We start from the raw sequence: 16737 nt of genomic DNA on the forward strand, positions 1-16737 counted from the left end.
CCCTGTTCTAAGAGGTTTGTTGTTTTTTTCTTAGAGTGAATCACAGGTGATTTCCTGTACTGGTATCTCCAGGTGATTCTTATTTTTGCACTTACAGAAAGAAAATCTGAGAGAGAAAGTTTTGAAAGGTTTTTAGTTCTTTGAGAGGGAGAGAGAGAGACCACCAAGTTTTCCCAAAATGTCTGTTCTCTTAACTTTGGCTTCAATGGCCGAGAGGAAACTAATTTTGTTGGTAGTATGTTGTAAAAGTGCTCTCAGGCAGTGCTTGCAGAGCAGAGGGTTTTGTTTCCTGAGTCTGCCTCAGGGATAATTCTTATCCTGTCATTTGGGACCAAAAGATTCTCACAAGACCACCACCCCCTCAAGCTCTTCGATAGATATTTCCTCTGATTCTTCCCAAGATTTTGCATTCATAGCCCCATAGTTAGAAAATTAAAGACCTAGTTTCTCTGTCTTGTACCTTAACATAGTCTACAGTATGTGTTCATTTGGTTGCTTGGTTTGTGCTAGGGATTAGGTTTAGGGCCTTGTGTGTACTAGGCAATCATTATTATACTTCTGAGCTATAGCTCCTAATAACTTTGTGGTTACTTGTAATCTCATAATATGGGTAATTGTATTATATTTGATAGTTAAGAGGTTGTGGATGAATTTAACCATTAACTGAGGAAAGTGGAAACCATAGAAGGAGAAAGGGATGAAAGAGCAAGTTGGAGCTGAGGAAGTGGAGAGACTTGCTCTGTTTTTTGTTTGTTTGTTTTTGTTTTTGTTTTTTCGAGACAGGGTTTCTCTGTATAGCTTTGCACCTTTCCTGGAACTCACTTGGTAGCCTAGGCTGGCCTCGAACTCACAGAGATTCGCCCGGCTCTGCCTCCCGAGTGCTGGGATTAAAGGCGTGCGCCACCACTGCCCCTCAAGACTTGCTTTGTTTTATGTACTGTAATTATCATGTAATGTAAAACTGCTTCATGTGTAGTTCTTCATCTTAAACAGCCCCTCTCTTTCCTCATTTTGGAGGTAGTCTGAGAAAATATGAATTAGCATTATGACCTTTCTGTGAATCATAATTTTGCAATAAAGTGCCCATGCTTTTTACTCAAGGAGATAGTATTTTTCTTGATTTGGTATGACTGACAAAGAGGGCTTTTTGACATTAGACATTTAGTTATCATCTTGTTCATGATCTGGGATAATTGTAACAATAACATACAGAAATTAGTTTTGCTTTCTCTTGGGGGATCTTTCAGTATTTTTTGGTTTATCCTCCCTCTCTGTGTGTCAGTGGGCTCTGTTATTTTTTTGAGACAGGGTCTCTGTAGCACTGAACTCATTGTGTAGACCAGGGTGGCTCTGAGCTCATGATCCCCTTGTCTCAGCCTCATGAGTGATAAGATTACAGGCATGTGCCACAATGCCAATAATGAGCATTAGAACATCTTTCAATAATTCATTATTATTACTGTGTTATAATTCTTTGTGAAGTTATCAATACACTTCAGCTTTTAATAATGTAGTCAAACAGTATGACTTTACCAGGTAATCCTTTTTTAACTAGGTCATCTTTTATAAGCCGTAATTGCTATTTATCAGATTTACCTAAAGTTCTGAAAATTTGGATTTTCTTTGTGTTCTGTGAGTAATTAAATATAAAGCACTAAAATAAAGAAGCAACAACGAAATATACTGAAAACATCTGTTTCTTGGATTGCATTACTGTGAGGGAGTTTTTCTGACTTTGATGAGTTAACCAGGAGTGAAATGTCATCTTGAATGGTTTTATTGTATTTTGAGATCATAGTATAGTTAATGTTTTAGAATACTGAATGATTAAGTATTTAAAAGTAAGCTCATTTGGATAACTGTACTCAGAATTGAATATGAATGCAATTTCACACAATACTGGAGTTTAGAGTGTTAAATTTAATCTTGAACATTTCAGGATTTAGAAAACTCTCAGAAGTTCCTGGTTAAAGAGGAAAAAAAAAAAGTTCCTGGTTATTTCAGGTGCTTATTTGTTACTGAATAAATTTTTTTCCCTCCTCAGTTCAAAGCAGTATTCAACGGTTTCAAGAGAAGTTTTTTATTTTTGCTTTGACACCTCAGCAAGTTAGAGAGATATGCATATCAAGGTAAGAGGAATATTTCAAATATAATTTTCCTTAAAGGGTATGTGTTTATCTTCTAGAGTTACCATAACAACATACGATAGACTGGGTGCCTTAAACAGAAACTTATTCTCAAAATTCTGGAGAGTTCTGTCGAAGATTGAGGTATTTATATGGTTACTCTAAAAGCCTTTTCTTAGGGCTTATACGTTTTTCTGTGTCACACATAACTTCTTTTTTTCTGTACAGTGCATCTCTTTGTGCAACATGACATTGTCATGACACCATGTCTATTAGCTTAGGGTTTCCTTTAAGAACTTTAACTGCATCTATAAAGGCAGTTACAAATACAGTCACATTGTGGGCTAAGATTTCCATGTATAAACTTTGGGGGCCCACAGTTCAGTCTGTAAAAGTTGGACTATTCCTTTTTTTTTTTTTAAACTTTTTCTTATACATTTATTTTAGTGTGTGTGGCAAATGCCTTGGTGCATGGTACAAGTGTGATGTCAGAGAATATCAGGAATTCAGGAATTAGTTCTCTTTTGTTATGTAGCTTCAGGTATTGCACTCAGATCATCAGGCTTGGCATCGAGTGCCTTTGCCGCTGAGCCTTGTTTCCATGCCCAGTTGGACTATTTCTTAACTAATACAAATATAGTTTGACTAAAATTAGTCAAGTAGTAAATATTGTATATTAGAAAAAGTTGAGCTGGGCGTGGTGGCACATGCCTTGGGAGACAGAGGCAGATCGATCTCTATGAATTTGAGGCCAGCCTGATCTACAAAGTGAGTTCCAGGACAGCCAGGCCTCTTACACAGAGAAACCCTGTCTTGAAAAATCAAAACAAAACAAAACAAAAAACCAAAAAGTTGCAACCTTTGAATTAAACCTTAAGCATCTTTTAAGTTATTTTTAGTCACATTTACCAGTATATTTTTTGTTTGTTTGTTTTTCTGGTGCTTGGACTCAAACTCTGAGCCTTTGTGTGTGCTGGGCAAGCCTCCTATCACCCTCAATATTTCAAAGGAGAATTTTATTTCAAATAGGGCAACATAATAAAAGAACTTGTGAAATTTGGGCATGATGGTGTATGCCTATAATCCTAGTGTTCCAGAGGTAGAGGCAAGAGGATCAGAAATTCAAGGCCAACTCTGGCTACCCAAGATTTTGTTTCACAGTAAAAATGAATTTGATAGCCCAAAGATAAATTAACTATAAATAAACATTTTGAGACTAAATGTGAATAGGATTAATGATTCTTGGATAAGAATAAAAACTGGGCTGGGCATGGTGGCACTTGTCTTTAATCCCAGCACTCAGGAGACAGACTTGTGAATTGAAGGCCAACCTGGTTTACATACTGACACCTGTCTTAAAAAGAAAAGTACTGGACACCTGTCTTAAAAAAGAAAAGTACTGGACAGTTTCATGTCAACTTGACACAGGCTAGAGTCATTTTGGAAGAGGGAACTTCAATTTAGCAAACACCCCAGCTAGGTTGGCCTAAGAGCAAGCCTGCTGTCTTCGTTAGTGTTCTGTTTCTGTGGTGAAACACCATGACCAAGGCAGCTTATAAAAGGAAGTATTTAGTTGGGGGCTTGTTTATAGTTTCCCGAGGGTTAGTCAGTGATGATCATGGCAGGAAACAGGGAGTCACTGGAGCAAAAACTGATATATAGCCTGATTTGCAGGCAGAGAGGGTGGGGGAGGAAGAGAGGGAGAAGCACAGGGACACTGGGTCTAGCATGGGCTTTTGAAACCTCTAAGGCCACTCCTAGTGACACACCTCCTCCAACAAGGCCACACCTACTCTTGACAGCACCACACCTCCAAATCCTTCCCAAGTAGTTCCTCTAACTGGTGACCAAATATTCAAACAGGAGCCTGTGGGGCTGTTCTCATTCACACACCACCACACCTGCAATGCATTGTCATCATTGTTGATTGATTCAGAATAGCCCATTCTCTGGATGGTGCCACCCTGGGTGCAGTTACTGGGTACTAGAAGAAAGCAAGCTGAGTAAGCCAGTAAGCAGCACTTTTCTCCGGCCTCTGCATTACCTCCTCCCTCCAGGTTCTTGCCCTGCTGAGATCATGTCCTGACTTCCCTCCAGGGTGGAGTGTTGTTACCTAAGAGTCATAAGCTGAAATAAACCCTTTCCTTTCCAGACTGAAATGGTCATGATGTTTATCACTACAATAGGTACCGTAACTAAGACCACAGACAAATAGAACCACAAAAACCAGAACAGTACAGGGCAAAACTAGCTATGTAGTCACCTTCCCTAGCCTAAATAATAGGAACCCCAAACAGAAGAAAAATTGTTAATATTGTAAGTTTTGGATGGAGAAGAGGAGGTCCAGTGACATTTAACTTAGGTGAAAAGAAGAAACTCAAAGTCATTTTATTACTCTGCAAAAATCATTTAGGAGGTAAAAAGGGAAAGGAAGGGAAGTCTGTAGTATGATCATTTTCATTTAAAGAGGGAATCATTTTGCAGGTGCTGGAGAGATGGCTCAGTGGTTCAGAACACTTGCTGATCTTGCAGAGAATCCAGGTTTGGTTCCTAGCTCTCTCCAGGTTCACAACCATCTGTAATTCCAGTTCAGGGTTCTGGTGCCCTCTTCTAGTCTCTGTTGGTACCAGACTTGCATGCAAACAGTACACTACATAAGTGCAGGCAAAATACTCATAAAAATAAGTAATCTTTTCTAAAAGGAGTAGGCAGTCATTTTTGTTGTTAATACATTATTCATGGCCTTTATCTTCCCTTTCTGGCACTAGGGCACTCAGACATGACTAAGGAAGTGCTCTACTACTGAACAACAGAGCACCCATTCAAACTGCCTTCTTACAAGAGTGAACAGTAATAGATTCTCCACAGGTGCCTACCCTTGAGGAGATTTCTACCAGGTCCAGAACAGACACTACAAGCAGCTAGGATGCTAATCTGAGGGATAGCAAATGAATCTAAGCACACAGAACTCTTTAGTCCGTTCACTTTATTCTAAATCAAATCTATCTACACATTTTCTGTTCTCATACTTAATTCCTCTCTGTCCCTGTTCTCTCATTATTCTGTCTAGTTCTTTCCATCTTCTCTTTGTTCCCCCAAGCATATATATATATATATATATATATATATATATATATATCCATTCATTAACAACTTGTTAGTAAAAACCACAAAGTAAAGTCTCAGGGACAAGCATTCTGATAAGGGTCACACTTGGCAAAGACTTGGTCAGCTCAATTGGTGACTGACAACAGCTGTAGGTTGTAAAATGTTCTGGCTATCTCTCTCTCTCTTTTTTTTTTTTTCCAAGACAGGGTTTCTCTGTGTAGCTTTGTGCCTTTCCTGGATCTCACTCTGTAGAGACCAGGCTGGCCTCGAACTCACAAAGATGCGCCTGGCTCTGCCTCCCGAGTGCTGGGATTAAAGGCGTGGCCACCACCGCCCGGCGTGGCTATCTCTTAAAGGGATAGCTTCAAGGGGAAGAAATTAAACCAATGAGAGATTTAAGGAAAAGGCAAAGAATACATGAACTATTTTATGTGATTAATAATATCCAGACATGTTTGGTCAGTTAACATCCTTTTTCTGTTAATCACCTGAATTTCAGGACCTATACATAACTAGTCTACTGAGCCTAAAATTTTTATTAAAAACTAGTGTAGAAATAAATACCAAGTGTTAATTGTTATTTAAATCAGAGTGGGGAGGTGCTAGTAGAGGAAGCTTAGGGCAACATAGGTGCTATTGATCTCTTGAATGACTAAGATATACCAAGGCCAGACATCTGCACTATCACTTCTAATTGGCTATAATTCTTCTGAGGGGTTTTGATCCAACAAGGCCAGGCACCTGCAATTCTGCGCTGTGAAGTTCTCTGAGGACACTTTGTCTGGCCAACTTTGCCTTGTCAGTGGCTAAGGATGTAGAACAAGACCTCTAAGTAAGTGTCTATAGTCCAAATGGAACAATAGACCTAGTATGAAGCATATTTTAGTATGTGTGTATTCATAAAAACTGTACAATTAAATAAGAAACCATCTTCTAGACTATCCACAATTATGTGTACCCATAAGATTGAGATGTAATCATGAGATTACATGTACATATTACATGGAAATGCATGGTAGATGGGGAGATATCATAGCTGTTACTACACAAGAAGTTTACAACAAGAAACAGCCAGTTCACCCAAAAGGCAGTAATTCCATAACACTTTTCATGATAGTTTCCTCCAACAGAACCCTTGGTTCTGATAGGTTGACCTTCTGAGCTCTAGTTGTCCCCTGCTGTATACTCTCATGGTCTTTTGCTACCAGCAGCTCTCAATGGAGCATTAGATAACTGAGGGTATTGTAGGTTAAATTATGTCCTGGGACTATAGTGAGAAGTAGAGGGAAGATTTGAAATCAAATGAGAGTTCTTTTTTTACCTTTTCTTTAAGGATATTTCCTTGAGATGTTAACATGAGTTTTTTTTAAGAAAGAAAGGATAGAAAGTAACTTTGGGAAATTCTGTACTTAACATATGTATTTATAGAAATATATTTCAATCTTTATTATGTAAATATGCATTGTCAAGCTTCTAAGTGAGATATATCCAGATTATGCATCTTGAAATTCTTGACCACCTAACATTTGAAAGTATGTAGAATGTGAGGAAAAGACTCTGAGACACAACTTTAGATTTAATGATTAATCAGACTGTTCTTATTAAAATTACATATCTTTTGTTGTTTGGTTTTTTGGATTTTCAAGACAGGATTTCTCTGTGTAACAGTCCTGGCCATTCTGGAACTCTATAGACCATGCTGGCCCCAAACTCACACAGATCCACCCGCATCAGCCTCCCAAGTGCTAGGACTAAAGGTGTGTGCCACCACTGCCCGGCAAAATTGCATACCTTAAAAAAAAAAAAAATCTCAAGATTTTATAATCTGTTTTGTTTGAGGTTCTATGGGGTAATGTTTATATAAATAAACTGGTTTGTAGTAGTCTTGGGATATTACTAAGCAAACAAAGAAGTAAGTAAATTATATATTATATAAAAATGTATCATTAATCTCTTATCTAGTGGTAAAATTGCTTAAGGTCAGCACTAAGTGATTGCTAGGTACAAGGCGAGATATGAAATGACATAATCACTTTCCACAACTGGTTGTGGTCTTGTTTTGTTGTTTGCTTTTTTTTTTTTTTTTTTTTTTTTTGGTTTTTCAACACAGGGTTTCTCTGTGTAGCTTTGTGCCTTTCCTGGATCTCACTCTGTGGACCAGGCTAGCCTCGAACTCACAGAGATCCCGCCTGCCTCTGCCTCCTTTGTTTTTTTGAGCCACAGTTTTCTCCATGTGGCCCTGGCTGTCCTGGGATGCTCTATGCAGACCAGGTTGTCTGTGGTCATAAATCCACCTGCCTCTGCCCCCTAAATGCTGGGATTAAAGGCGGATTGCAGTCTTGTTAATGAGCCAGATTATTTAAATAAAATGTCCATTGGCACTGCAAAGTGTTATATTTAAAAAAAACTAATTAGTTATGGCAAATCAGTTGCTGTAAGGAGATAGGAGATCACTGTTAATCTTGGTGTCTTAGAAAGCTTTAATGAGTCAATAGTGTGTGTGTGCGCGCGCGCGCGTGCGCACACTGTTGTAAGTTGTTTCAAGCTACTTGAGCTATCTCTCCAGCCCCCAGTGACCATGTAATCTTCAAATCTGTTTTTGTTTTTTTTTTTCTTCTTCTTCTCCCTTTGGTGTTTAAAAACCTGTGCTGTAGGACTTCTTTGTCAAATTCCTATGTTGTCTGCCAGCACCTCTCACCTGCTCTTTTTCTCTCCCTTTCTTGGCTGGGCCATGGCTTCTCATCTCGTCCTCTTCTGTAGCAGCTGCACACTTTCTGCCTCTCTGGGCTCACCTCTTAGCATTTGTTTTTCAGATCGTGTTCCCCAACCTATCAAAGTTCTGATCAGTATCTCTGGTTGAGAATCCCTGCACTCAGGAAGGAAACACTAAACAGAAATAGAATTACTCTTGTACAATCCTGGGTTCTAATTGGATTGTGGCAAGTAACTTGAACTTTGAAGACAAATTAGATTTCATTTTTTTTTCCCTGTAGGAATTGTCACATTTTATTTTGGTTGTATCTACTAGCATGAATCTTTAAGTAAAGTACCATGTATCTGTGAAGCTCCAGAGGCCAGATTGCATTGTTTGACTTGAATAAGTGAAACATTTTAATGCTTTGTTGAAGAATTGCTTAGAAGGGGTCAGTAATATAGAGGATATTGGAATATTTTAAAGAAATGCTTGAGGATGTAGAAATTTTGAAGGATATAGGCTCCTGGAAGAAAGGGAAGCAGCAGGAACAGAAGAGACATCTGCTTATACTCCTTGTGCCCCTCTGAAACCCAGGCATTTGAGTGACTGTGTTTAATCAACACAGTAACTTGATGAAGTAGATGTAGTCATTTTCTGTCTTTAAACACACAAAGAAACTAAACACAGAAAGGTTGCCTGATTCACCCAAGGTCAGAAAACTTGGGATTAGAGAATTTAAGTTAGTTACTACTGTGCCTTCCTTCCAGAGAACTACAGAATAAGAAATAGCAAGGAAGCTGAAGGCTAAAGTTGCTTTTTCAGGTTTCTCAAGATAGGACTACACTGTAATATTTTTCCAACACTTAGAATAATGGGTAAGAGTGATACTCCTTTTTTTTTTTATAACAGATTTTATATATTAAATTTAAAAAGTGTTCTTTTGAGATAGGGTGTCATATAGGCCCAGGCTGGCCCCAAAGTTGATGGTTAGCTAAGGATAACCTTATATTCCTGATCTTTATAACCCTGTGCTGGGATTTCAGGCATACACTACCATGTGGCTGGCTGTTTTTTTTTTTTTTTTTTTTTTTTTTTTTTTGCCAATTTGACATAAGGTAGAATCATCTGAGAGGAGGGAACCTTAATTGAGACTATGCCTCCGTAAGATTGGGCTATGGGTAGGAGTGTAAGGCATTTTCTTAATTAATGGCACTCTTCCCTGGCCTGTATCAGCTCCTGCATGCAGGCTCCTGTGTTATGTATATTATGTATGCTGTGATCATTGAGCCATCTCTCCATCCCTTGGAAGTCTTGTGAAAATGCAGATTCTAATTGTATAAGTCTGGGGCAAGACCTGATACTATGAATGTTTAATCACCTCCTAAAAACAAACAAACAAACAAACAAATCGTTCTCAGTGTAGTCTCCATTCTGAGACTAAATATTCCAGAAACAATAAAAGATTGTATGTCTATAGTTTGATACATGGTTATGAAGTTACACTTATTATCATGTTGAAACTATAGGTACTAGTTATAATTCTGTTAGAATTGCCTGTGTAGCTTAGAATCTATGAGAGTATACTCAAACCAATAAGAACGACCTGATGAATGAAAGTTTATATTAAACAAAAAAGTCTCTAAGTGGTTAGACTATTCGATCAAGGGGAAGAACAATTAAGCATGTAGATTTTAATTAACTCCTTCAGCGCCTAGAATGTTCTTTTCATGTTAACTAAATTTGCTATGTATTAAAGCGAATATTGTGTCACCGAAGTTCCTGTGAACTGAAAATATACCTTAAAACTGATAGGAGGAATGACTAAAGGTTTAGTAAGTAGTGGTTATAATTATTGCATTGTTTTGTTTGTTTGGTTAGTGTCACTTTACATTTAAAAAAATTGTGTGTGTTTGTGTGTGTATGTGTGTGTGTGTGTACATGATCACTTGTAAACTCACTCATGGCAGTCTTGAGTGGTGGCCAGAGGTCGGTGTTGGTTATCTTCCGTGTTGTCTCTACCTTGTTCATTGAGCCAGGATCTCTGTGAGCCTGAAACTTGTTATTCTAGTTAGACTTACTGGGCAGCAAGACTCAGGGATTATCCTGTCTCTATAAATCTTGCCCCCTGCAAAGACTGGGAGGGGATTAGGTGTAGTTGTTCACTGTTAAAACAGCACCCCTGCTTTAACGTGGGTGCTTAGGATCTGAACCATTACCTACTGAGTCATGTCTTCAGCCCCTTCTCTGTGAAATTTTATTGTACTTTCTTAACCTTTTTTTTTCTTGCCAATAGGGATTTTTTGCCAGGTGGCAGGAGAGATTATACAGTCCAAGTTCAGCTTCGGTGAGTTTGATATTTTCCTAATTGCTATGTGGATTGGAATTTTAAAACATGTAAGCATGTTTGGTACCTTAACAACTTTTTTTTTTTTTAAACAGACTTTGCTTGGCAGAGACCAGTTGCCCTCAAGAAGATAACTATCCCAATAGTTTGTGTATAAAAGTAAATGGGAAGCTCTTTCCTTTGCCTGTAAGTTGCTATCTGTTTACCAGATTTTTGTGTAAGTTTAGTATAAATCCTGACAAGCGTAGGAACAGTGACAACTTGGTACTGATTAATAATTGTAACTACCTTTAGAGAGGGGCATAAACCTCCTTCTATAAATAAATGGCTGATATTGGGCCTAAGGATGATAGAAAGAATGAGCCTGAAACATTAAATTCTAGAATTCAAGAAAATTTTGGTTGGCTCTTGGATCATATCTGAACTTGGGCACCTGATTGTACAAAACATGTTGTAGTGAATTTCTGAATTAGCTGGGTTTGGCCTGTGGATTTATCAAGGAAAACAGAAATAGCAACAGAATCCAGGATTTCTAGGCTTGGCCTTGATAATGCACACACTTGGGGTCCCAGGGAGCAAATAATTGATTGGCAGCTTGTTGTCTAACAGTAAAGCAACTTCTAGAATATATACAGTGTACTTACATATCCTGTTTCTGGCCTGAGATTACTGGAATCTTCAAATCCTTAGGTCTTAAAATAGCACTTCAATTGTTGAACTGTGCTAAATATTAGTTCCCACTGCAGCCTGGAGTACATCAATAAATTGGTGTGGTTGTGTAGAAGGCTAACAATGCTGTATAATTCAGGAGCATGAGAGAAGCCTGTTTCTTGAGCACTACAAAGCAGAGGTGTATATTTGTTGTGATTGAAGTGCCCTGTGACTCCACTGGTATAGCAAGTTGCCTTTTCAGCAAAAGCAACTGTTAGAGTCAGGGAAGCTGTTTGACATTCCTGTTAGGCGACTTGACTTGGAATGATTATGTGAGCAATACCTTTGTGTAGCTGAACAAGTCACACAGTGCAGTCCAGGAATCTAGGTTCTCCAAGAACCAAGTGCTTATAACTAACTGTTCATGATTGAGGCTACCCTCTGTTGCCAAGAAAACCGACCTTCCATAGTTGTTAGCATATCCTTTGTCTCATTCTTGGCTATGGGGCTTAGAAACCTGAAAAATTACTTGTCCCTTGAATTTGAGAAAAAAAGTATATACATATATGTGTGTGTGTGTGTGTGTGTGTGTGTGTGTGTGTGTGTGTATGTGTATGTAAGTAATACTCGTGTGTGGATTCATAGGAGTGCCATGGTGAACATGTGGAAGTCAGATGATAGTTTTGAGGACTGAGTTCTCTCCATCTTTATATGGGTTCTAGGGATTGAACTCTGATCCCCAGTCTTACATGGCAATCTCCTTTATCAGAGGAATCCATTGGCCAGCTGAATGAATTTTACAGAGCTTAAGCACTGCTGTACCACTAACTGACTCTTCTACAAGATGTTTGAGAGACTGAAGTCTCGGACAGTCCTTTGTGGACAAAAGGGGAAATTAAAGGATCTGGGTCCGCACAATCAGGGAGGATTGCTTACCTTACATGATCTATACATGTTCAAAAGCCATGTGAGTTGGGCATGGGAACACACCTGGAATCCCAGCACGTGGAAGGCTGAGACAGAAGGATCTAAGGTTCTTTTTCTTGAGTGTTCTGCACAAACATCTGGACCAGAGGAGGAAGTACTTAGGAAGTACTTTACTTTGAGCTGGAGTATGCAGTTGGTTGGATATTTGAAAAAGGAAGTCTGGCAAAATCACAAATCATAGGATGATTCTGTGCATACTTTATGTGATTCCCCCTCCCCCCCCATTTATTTTTTATTGTTTAGTATGTGCTAAGATTCATTGGACTTTCCTTGTTTACCTCTTTTACTGTCTTGAAGAAAGATAAAACTGTAGAGGCTTTTTGTGTGTTTACAGACTCACTCTCAACCTATCCAGTGTGATATGACTGTGCCATTGATGGAGTTTGCAGTGTACCAGATCTTCCTAAACTTGTTGACATTTTTATAGTAACTGATGGCTGTACAGTGTATTTGTGTAAGTTTCACAAAACTCTAAATGGCCCAGTCAGTACCACGCTTTGGCTTAGTATTTTAATGGTGAGGTCTGTAACTTCACTGTGACAGGTCTTTGTTACTCTTCCAGACATTTTGACACAAAGAAAATGAGATACTTGGGTACTCCTCTGAGAAATTGTTAGACAACGTTGGTGTCTGCCTTAAAGCACCAAGGACCCTTAAGTCCTTACATTAGGCTGTTTGTGGAGATAGGAGTTCTGTATAAAGCATCCATTGTCTGAAGAGTCTGTCACTCAACTTTGAGCCAGGGGTGCTGTGAAGAAGAAGAAGAAGAATGTGAGTATTGGGAGAAAGACAAAACATATTTCAAAGATAGCAACAAGGCACTTGGTGTTTTGCATCAACTCCACAAACTTGATGAAAACTTCTTCCCTGTTATTTTGAGACCTGATTGGCCTGACACTTAGTATGTGGACCAGGCTGTCCTAGTTACAATCTGCCTGCCTGTCTCCTGAGCTCCAGTATTATAGATGTGTGCCATCATACCTGGGAAATCTTAGGGAACAGATGACATAAGCTGACATGCAGCTGATGAAAAACTTCTCAAAGTACTTGTTGGTCCTCAGTTACTAGTCAATGAGGTAATGAAACATAGTGTCTTTATTTATGCTTAGCAGGATTCTGAGGTTCATGACAATCATGTAAGTATACTGCAGTCTCAAGAAAGATTCAGTGGATCTTTAGGGGTTAAATTAAGCTCTTTAACTTGTAAGACCTAAATCCAATTGTAAAATTCATTAATAGGCCACAGAAGATTTTAACTTGTTCTTGCCTGTGATCTCAGTTTGCTGAAAAAGATCCTGCAGGGATAGTCTTGATAGGATTATATTGAATTTCCCATGGTAAATCTGAACATAAACTTGTCTTTGACCTAGCATAAGTCTTTACATATGTGACTATGATAATCAGTCATTGTGGACCCATTTGCAGATAGCTACTATATATATATATTACATGTACAAAGTAAATGGAATAGGAAATGTGAATTGCTTTGACAGTAGTGTGTCCTTGGACTCCCACATATCAAGTAAGTGATGAAAGCAGCTTTATTTTTATCCACTTCAAGATGATTTCATTTTTTTTATGTATGTGTTGTGTGCATGTATGTAGTATTTTGTGTTCACATGTTGGCTTGTGTTCAGGCTGATGTATATACATGCATGTAGAGGCCTGAAGTTAATGTTGGGTATCTTCTTTGATCAGTCTCCACTTTATGTTTGGAGGCCAAGTATCTGACTGAACCCAGAGTTCACCAATTCCTGCTAGTCTAGCCATCCAGTTTGCTCTGGGCATCTTGTATCTCTTTTCTTGTGTTGGGATTATAGGAGGCTGCCATGCCATCCTGGCTTTTTCCTGTGTTCTGGGGACCAGAACTCTAGTCTTCATACTTGTACAGCAAGTGTTTTATCTATGGAACTGGCTACATGTTTTAATTTTTAAATTTGTGTGGGATGTGCATGCGTCACAGGTTGACATTGGGATGTCTTCCTCTATTCTCCATTTTAATTTTTTTGAGACAGAGTCTCTTGCTGAACCTGGAACTCACTAACAGTCTTAGTTTCTTTTCCTGTTGCTGTTATAAAACACCCTGATAAAAGCAACTTAAGGGAGAAATTTCCCCTTTGATGGGAAGTCTTCCTATGGAAAGTGCAAAGTAAAGCCCTTGGATTGATGAATCAGTGAGAATGGGAAAAGGAGCTTCCATGTACTTAATGATGTGTCTAAAAATTCAAACCTAAGGACCAGAGAGATGACTCAATGGTTAAGAGCACTTGCTGCTCTTGCAGAAGACCTGGGGTTAGTTTCCAGCACTCACATAGGGTAACTCACAATAGCCTGTAACTCCACTTGCCTCAGATTCTTCTTGCCTCTCCAGGCGCGCGCACACACACACACACACACAATTTTAAAAAAGATTAAAGAAATAAAAGCTGAGCCCAAAGCATACTGAAGAGAGTGAGGCAATACTGACCCCACAGCCTTGTTCATGCTAAGCAAATGCCCTGTGTTGCTTTGAACACTCTTAACACATTTACTCTTGCTTTCTCTGCTCTTGTCTCTTCCACACTGTTGAAATGCCTTGTGACTCACATTCCAAGTAGAGTTGATATTTAGCGAGGGCATCAGTTTTTTGTTGTTGTTGTTTTTTAATCATTTTGGCAGACCTCAAGCTACTGTTTTTATTTGGTTAACCTACCAATAGATAAAGGAAAAGCAGAATTATTTCCTAGGTCTCAAACAGACAAAAGAAGTTTTGCATTTATAATTGCTTAAATACTGGTATTGATATTCCTGTGTTTGTTGCTCGTTAAGTGCTTATCACTTTCCTCCTTAACTGCTTTGGGACAGATCTCTAACTGAATTGGAAGCTGTTTTGCCTAGGCAGACTGGATGGTCATCCAGCTCTTGGGATCCACCTTTGTCTGCCTTCTGGTGCTGGAGCTGCAGGCCTATGTAGCCCAGCTTTTTACATGGATGCTGGGGGACTGAATTAGGTCCTCATGTGCCCACTGAGCCATCTCCTCAACTCCTAAAGTAAGAGGGTCTATTTTTGAGTTTCTCTTTTCCTCTTGTGTTTCACATTAACCAATTTTAGTGGGCACACCCCTCTTAAACATATAAATACACACTACTCCTATTTCCATGATATAATGCAAGTTCTTTGTACAAGAGATTTTGATGATGTTTAGAATTTTGTTGGTAGTTGTAGATGACAAATTATCATATGGATACTCACTTAATAATTACTATACTCGCTTTAAGAGACAATGAAGGAAAGGGTGTTCTCAAGTTCTGGTTGACTTGGGTATATTCTGTAGCTCTGCTTTTGTACCAGTCTGAATTTCATCTTTTGTAAGGTTTATAATTCAACATTGCTGAAAATCTACAAGGATCTTTTTGTAAAAAAAATAATTTATTTAACTTTATGTGCATTGGTGTGAAGGTTATCAGATCTCCTGGAACTGGAGTTACAGACAGTTGGGAGCTGCCATGTAGGTGCTGGGAATTGAACTTGGGTCCTCTGGAAGAGCAGCCACTGTTCTCAAATGCCGAGCCATCTATCCTGTCCCTGTCTACAAGGATCTTAACATTTGCTGATGATCTGTGGTAGCTGTGATATTTTTCCATTGTCTGTATGTGTATAACTTTGATGCTATTCACCAAGTCTGACTGAGTAGCTATGTGCCCTCAGCTTTTGAGCTAATAGATAATTTTAAGGGCATTTTGAAAAAGAAGCATGGATCTTAGCTGTTGTCTGAAAACCTTTCACCTGTAACCAGAGATCCCAGATTGTATTAACATTAACACATGCAATTAAGGTTGTCATTGACTCTTAAGGAAATCTGAGATGTGCTAGTGGAATGAAGTATAGTTTTAAGATATATTTGTAAAGCTTTTCCATAATAAAGGTTAAAAATGTGTTAATGATATAATGAAAAGTTCCTCAGAAGATTCTTCTGTCAAGAAAAGAATATGGTAGGTCATGTATGGTGGTGCACACCTTTAATCCCAGCACTTTAGGAGACAGAGGGCAGATCTGGTCTACATAATGAGTTTAGGACAGCCTGGCCTATTAATAGACACTGTCTCAACAAAAAGAAAAAATAAATGGATATATGACTACGGTAGTCAATTTATTGTGTGTATATTTCCTTGCAATGTGTATGAAAATAAGTAATCCTACAATGAGCTGTACCATGGGTGTTTTAGGGAAAGATCTAAATGGCACATTAGCTGCCATACATAATGAAACTTGTCTGGTCTTCAGTATGTAGGCATTACTGCAGCTAAGAAACTTGTTTTCTAAAAGGTATATTATTTTGCTTTTGAAAGCCATAGCTTTTTGGTAATTGAGAATTGTATATACTATAAATAAAAAGTGAGTATGTTTCCTATTTAAAACAAAGTCAAGCCAATTTAATACCAACTGAAATTGTGGTTTTTTAAAAAATTTTTTATCCTGGGTTTTTTGTTTTTAGTTTTGATGTGCTTTTTCTTTTGTTGTTGTTGTTGTATTGAGACAGAGACTTACATAGTCCTATCCAACATGCAACTCACAGAGATGTATCTGCCTCTTGAAAGCTTTTGGGGTTGGTTTTTTGTTTGTTTGTTTTTGTTGTTCTGTTAAGGTTTTGTTTCAGTTTTATTTGGATATGTGTGCACACATTCATTTGTCTGTGGGTGCCAGCAGAGTCCAAAAAGTGAGTCTGATCCTTTGAAGCTGATGTTATAGGCAAGTGTGAGATAACTATTTTAGGTTAGTGGGACTTGATCTTGGGGTTTCCGGAAGAGCAGCAAGCACTTTTAAAGATGCTAAGCCATCTTTCCAG

General features: G+C 38.5%; 1 protein-coding gene across 6 annotated transcripts in view; it reads left to right on the plus strand.

Annotated features, from left to right (window-relative positions):
* Pias2 (protein inhibitor of activated STAT 2) overlaps positions 1-16737 on the plus strand; it is a 76708-nt gene that overhangs the window by 22545 nt on the left and 37426 nt on the right. For all 6 annotated transcript variants that reach the window (XM_059246587.1, XM_059246585.1, XM_059246586.1 and 3 more), the window contains exons 3-5: positions 2045-2129; positions 10223-10273; positions 10369-10459. In XM_059246587.1, coding sequence (XP_059102570.1) covers positions 2045-2129; positions 10223-10273; positions 10369-10459 — 227 coding nt within the window. The remainder of the gene's footprint in view (positions 1-2044; positions 2130-10222; positions 10274-10368; positions 10460-16737) is intronic.

Source organism: Peromyscus eremicus, chromosome 19 (assembly GCF_949786415.1).
Source record: "Peromyscus eremicus chromosome 19, PerEre_H2_v1, whole genome shotgun sequence".
NCBI lineage: Eukaryota > Metazoa > Chordata > Mammalia > Rodentia > Cricetidae > Peromyscus > Peromyscus eremicus.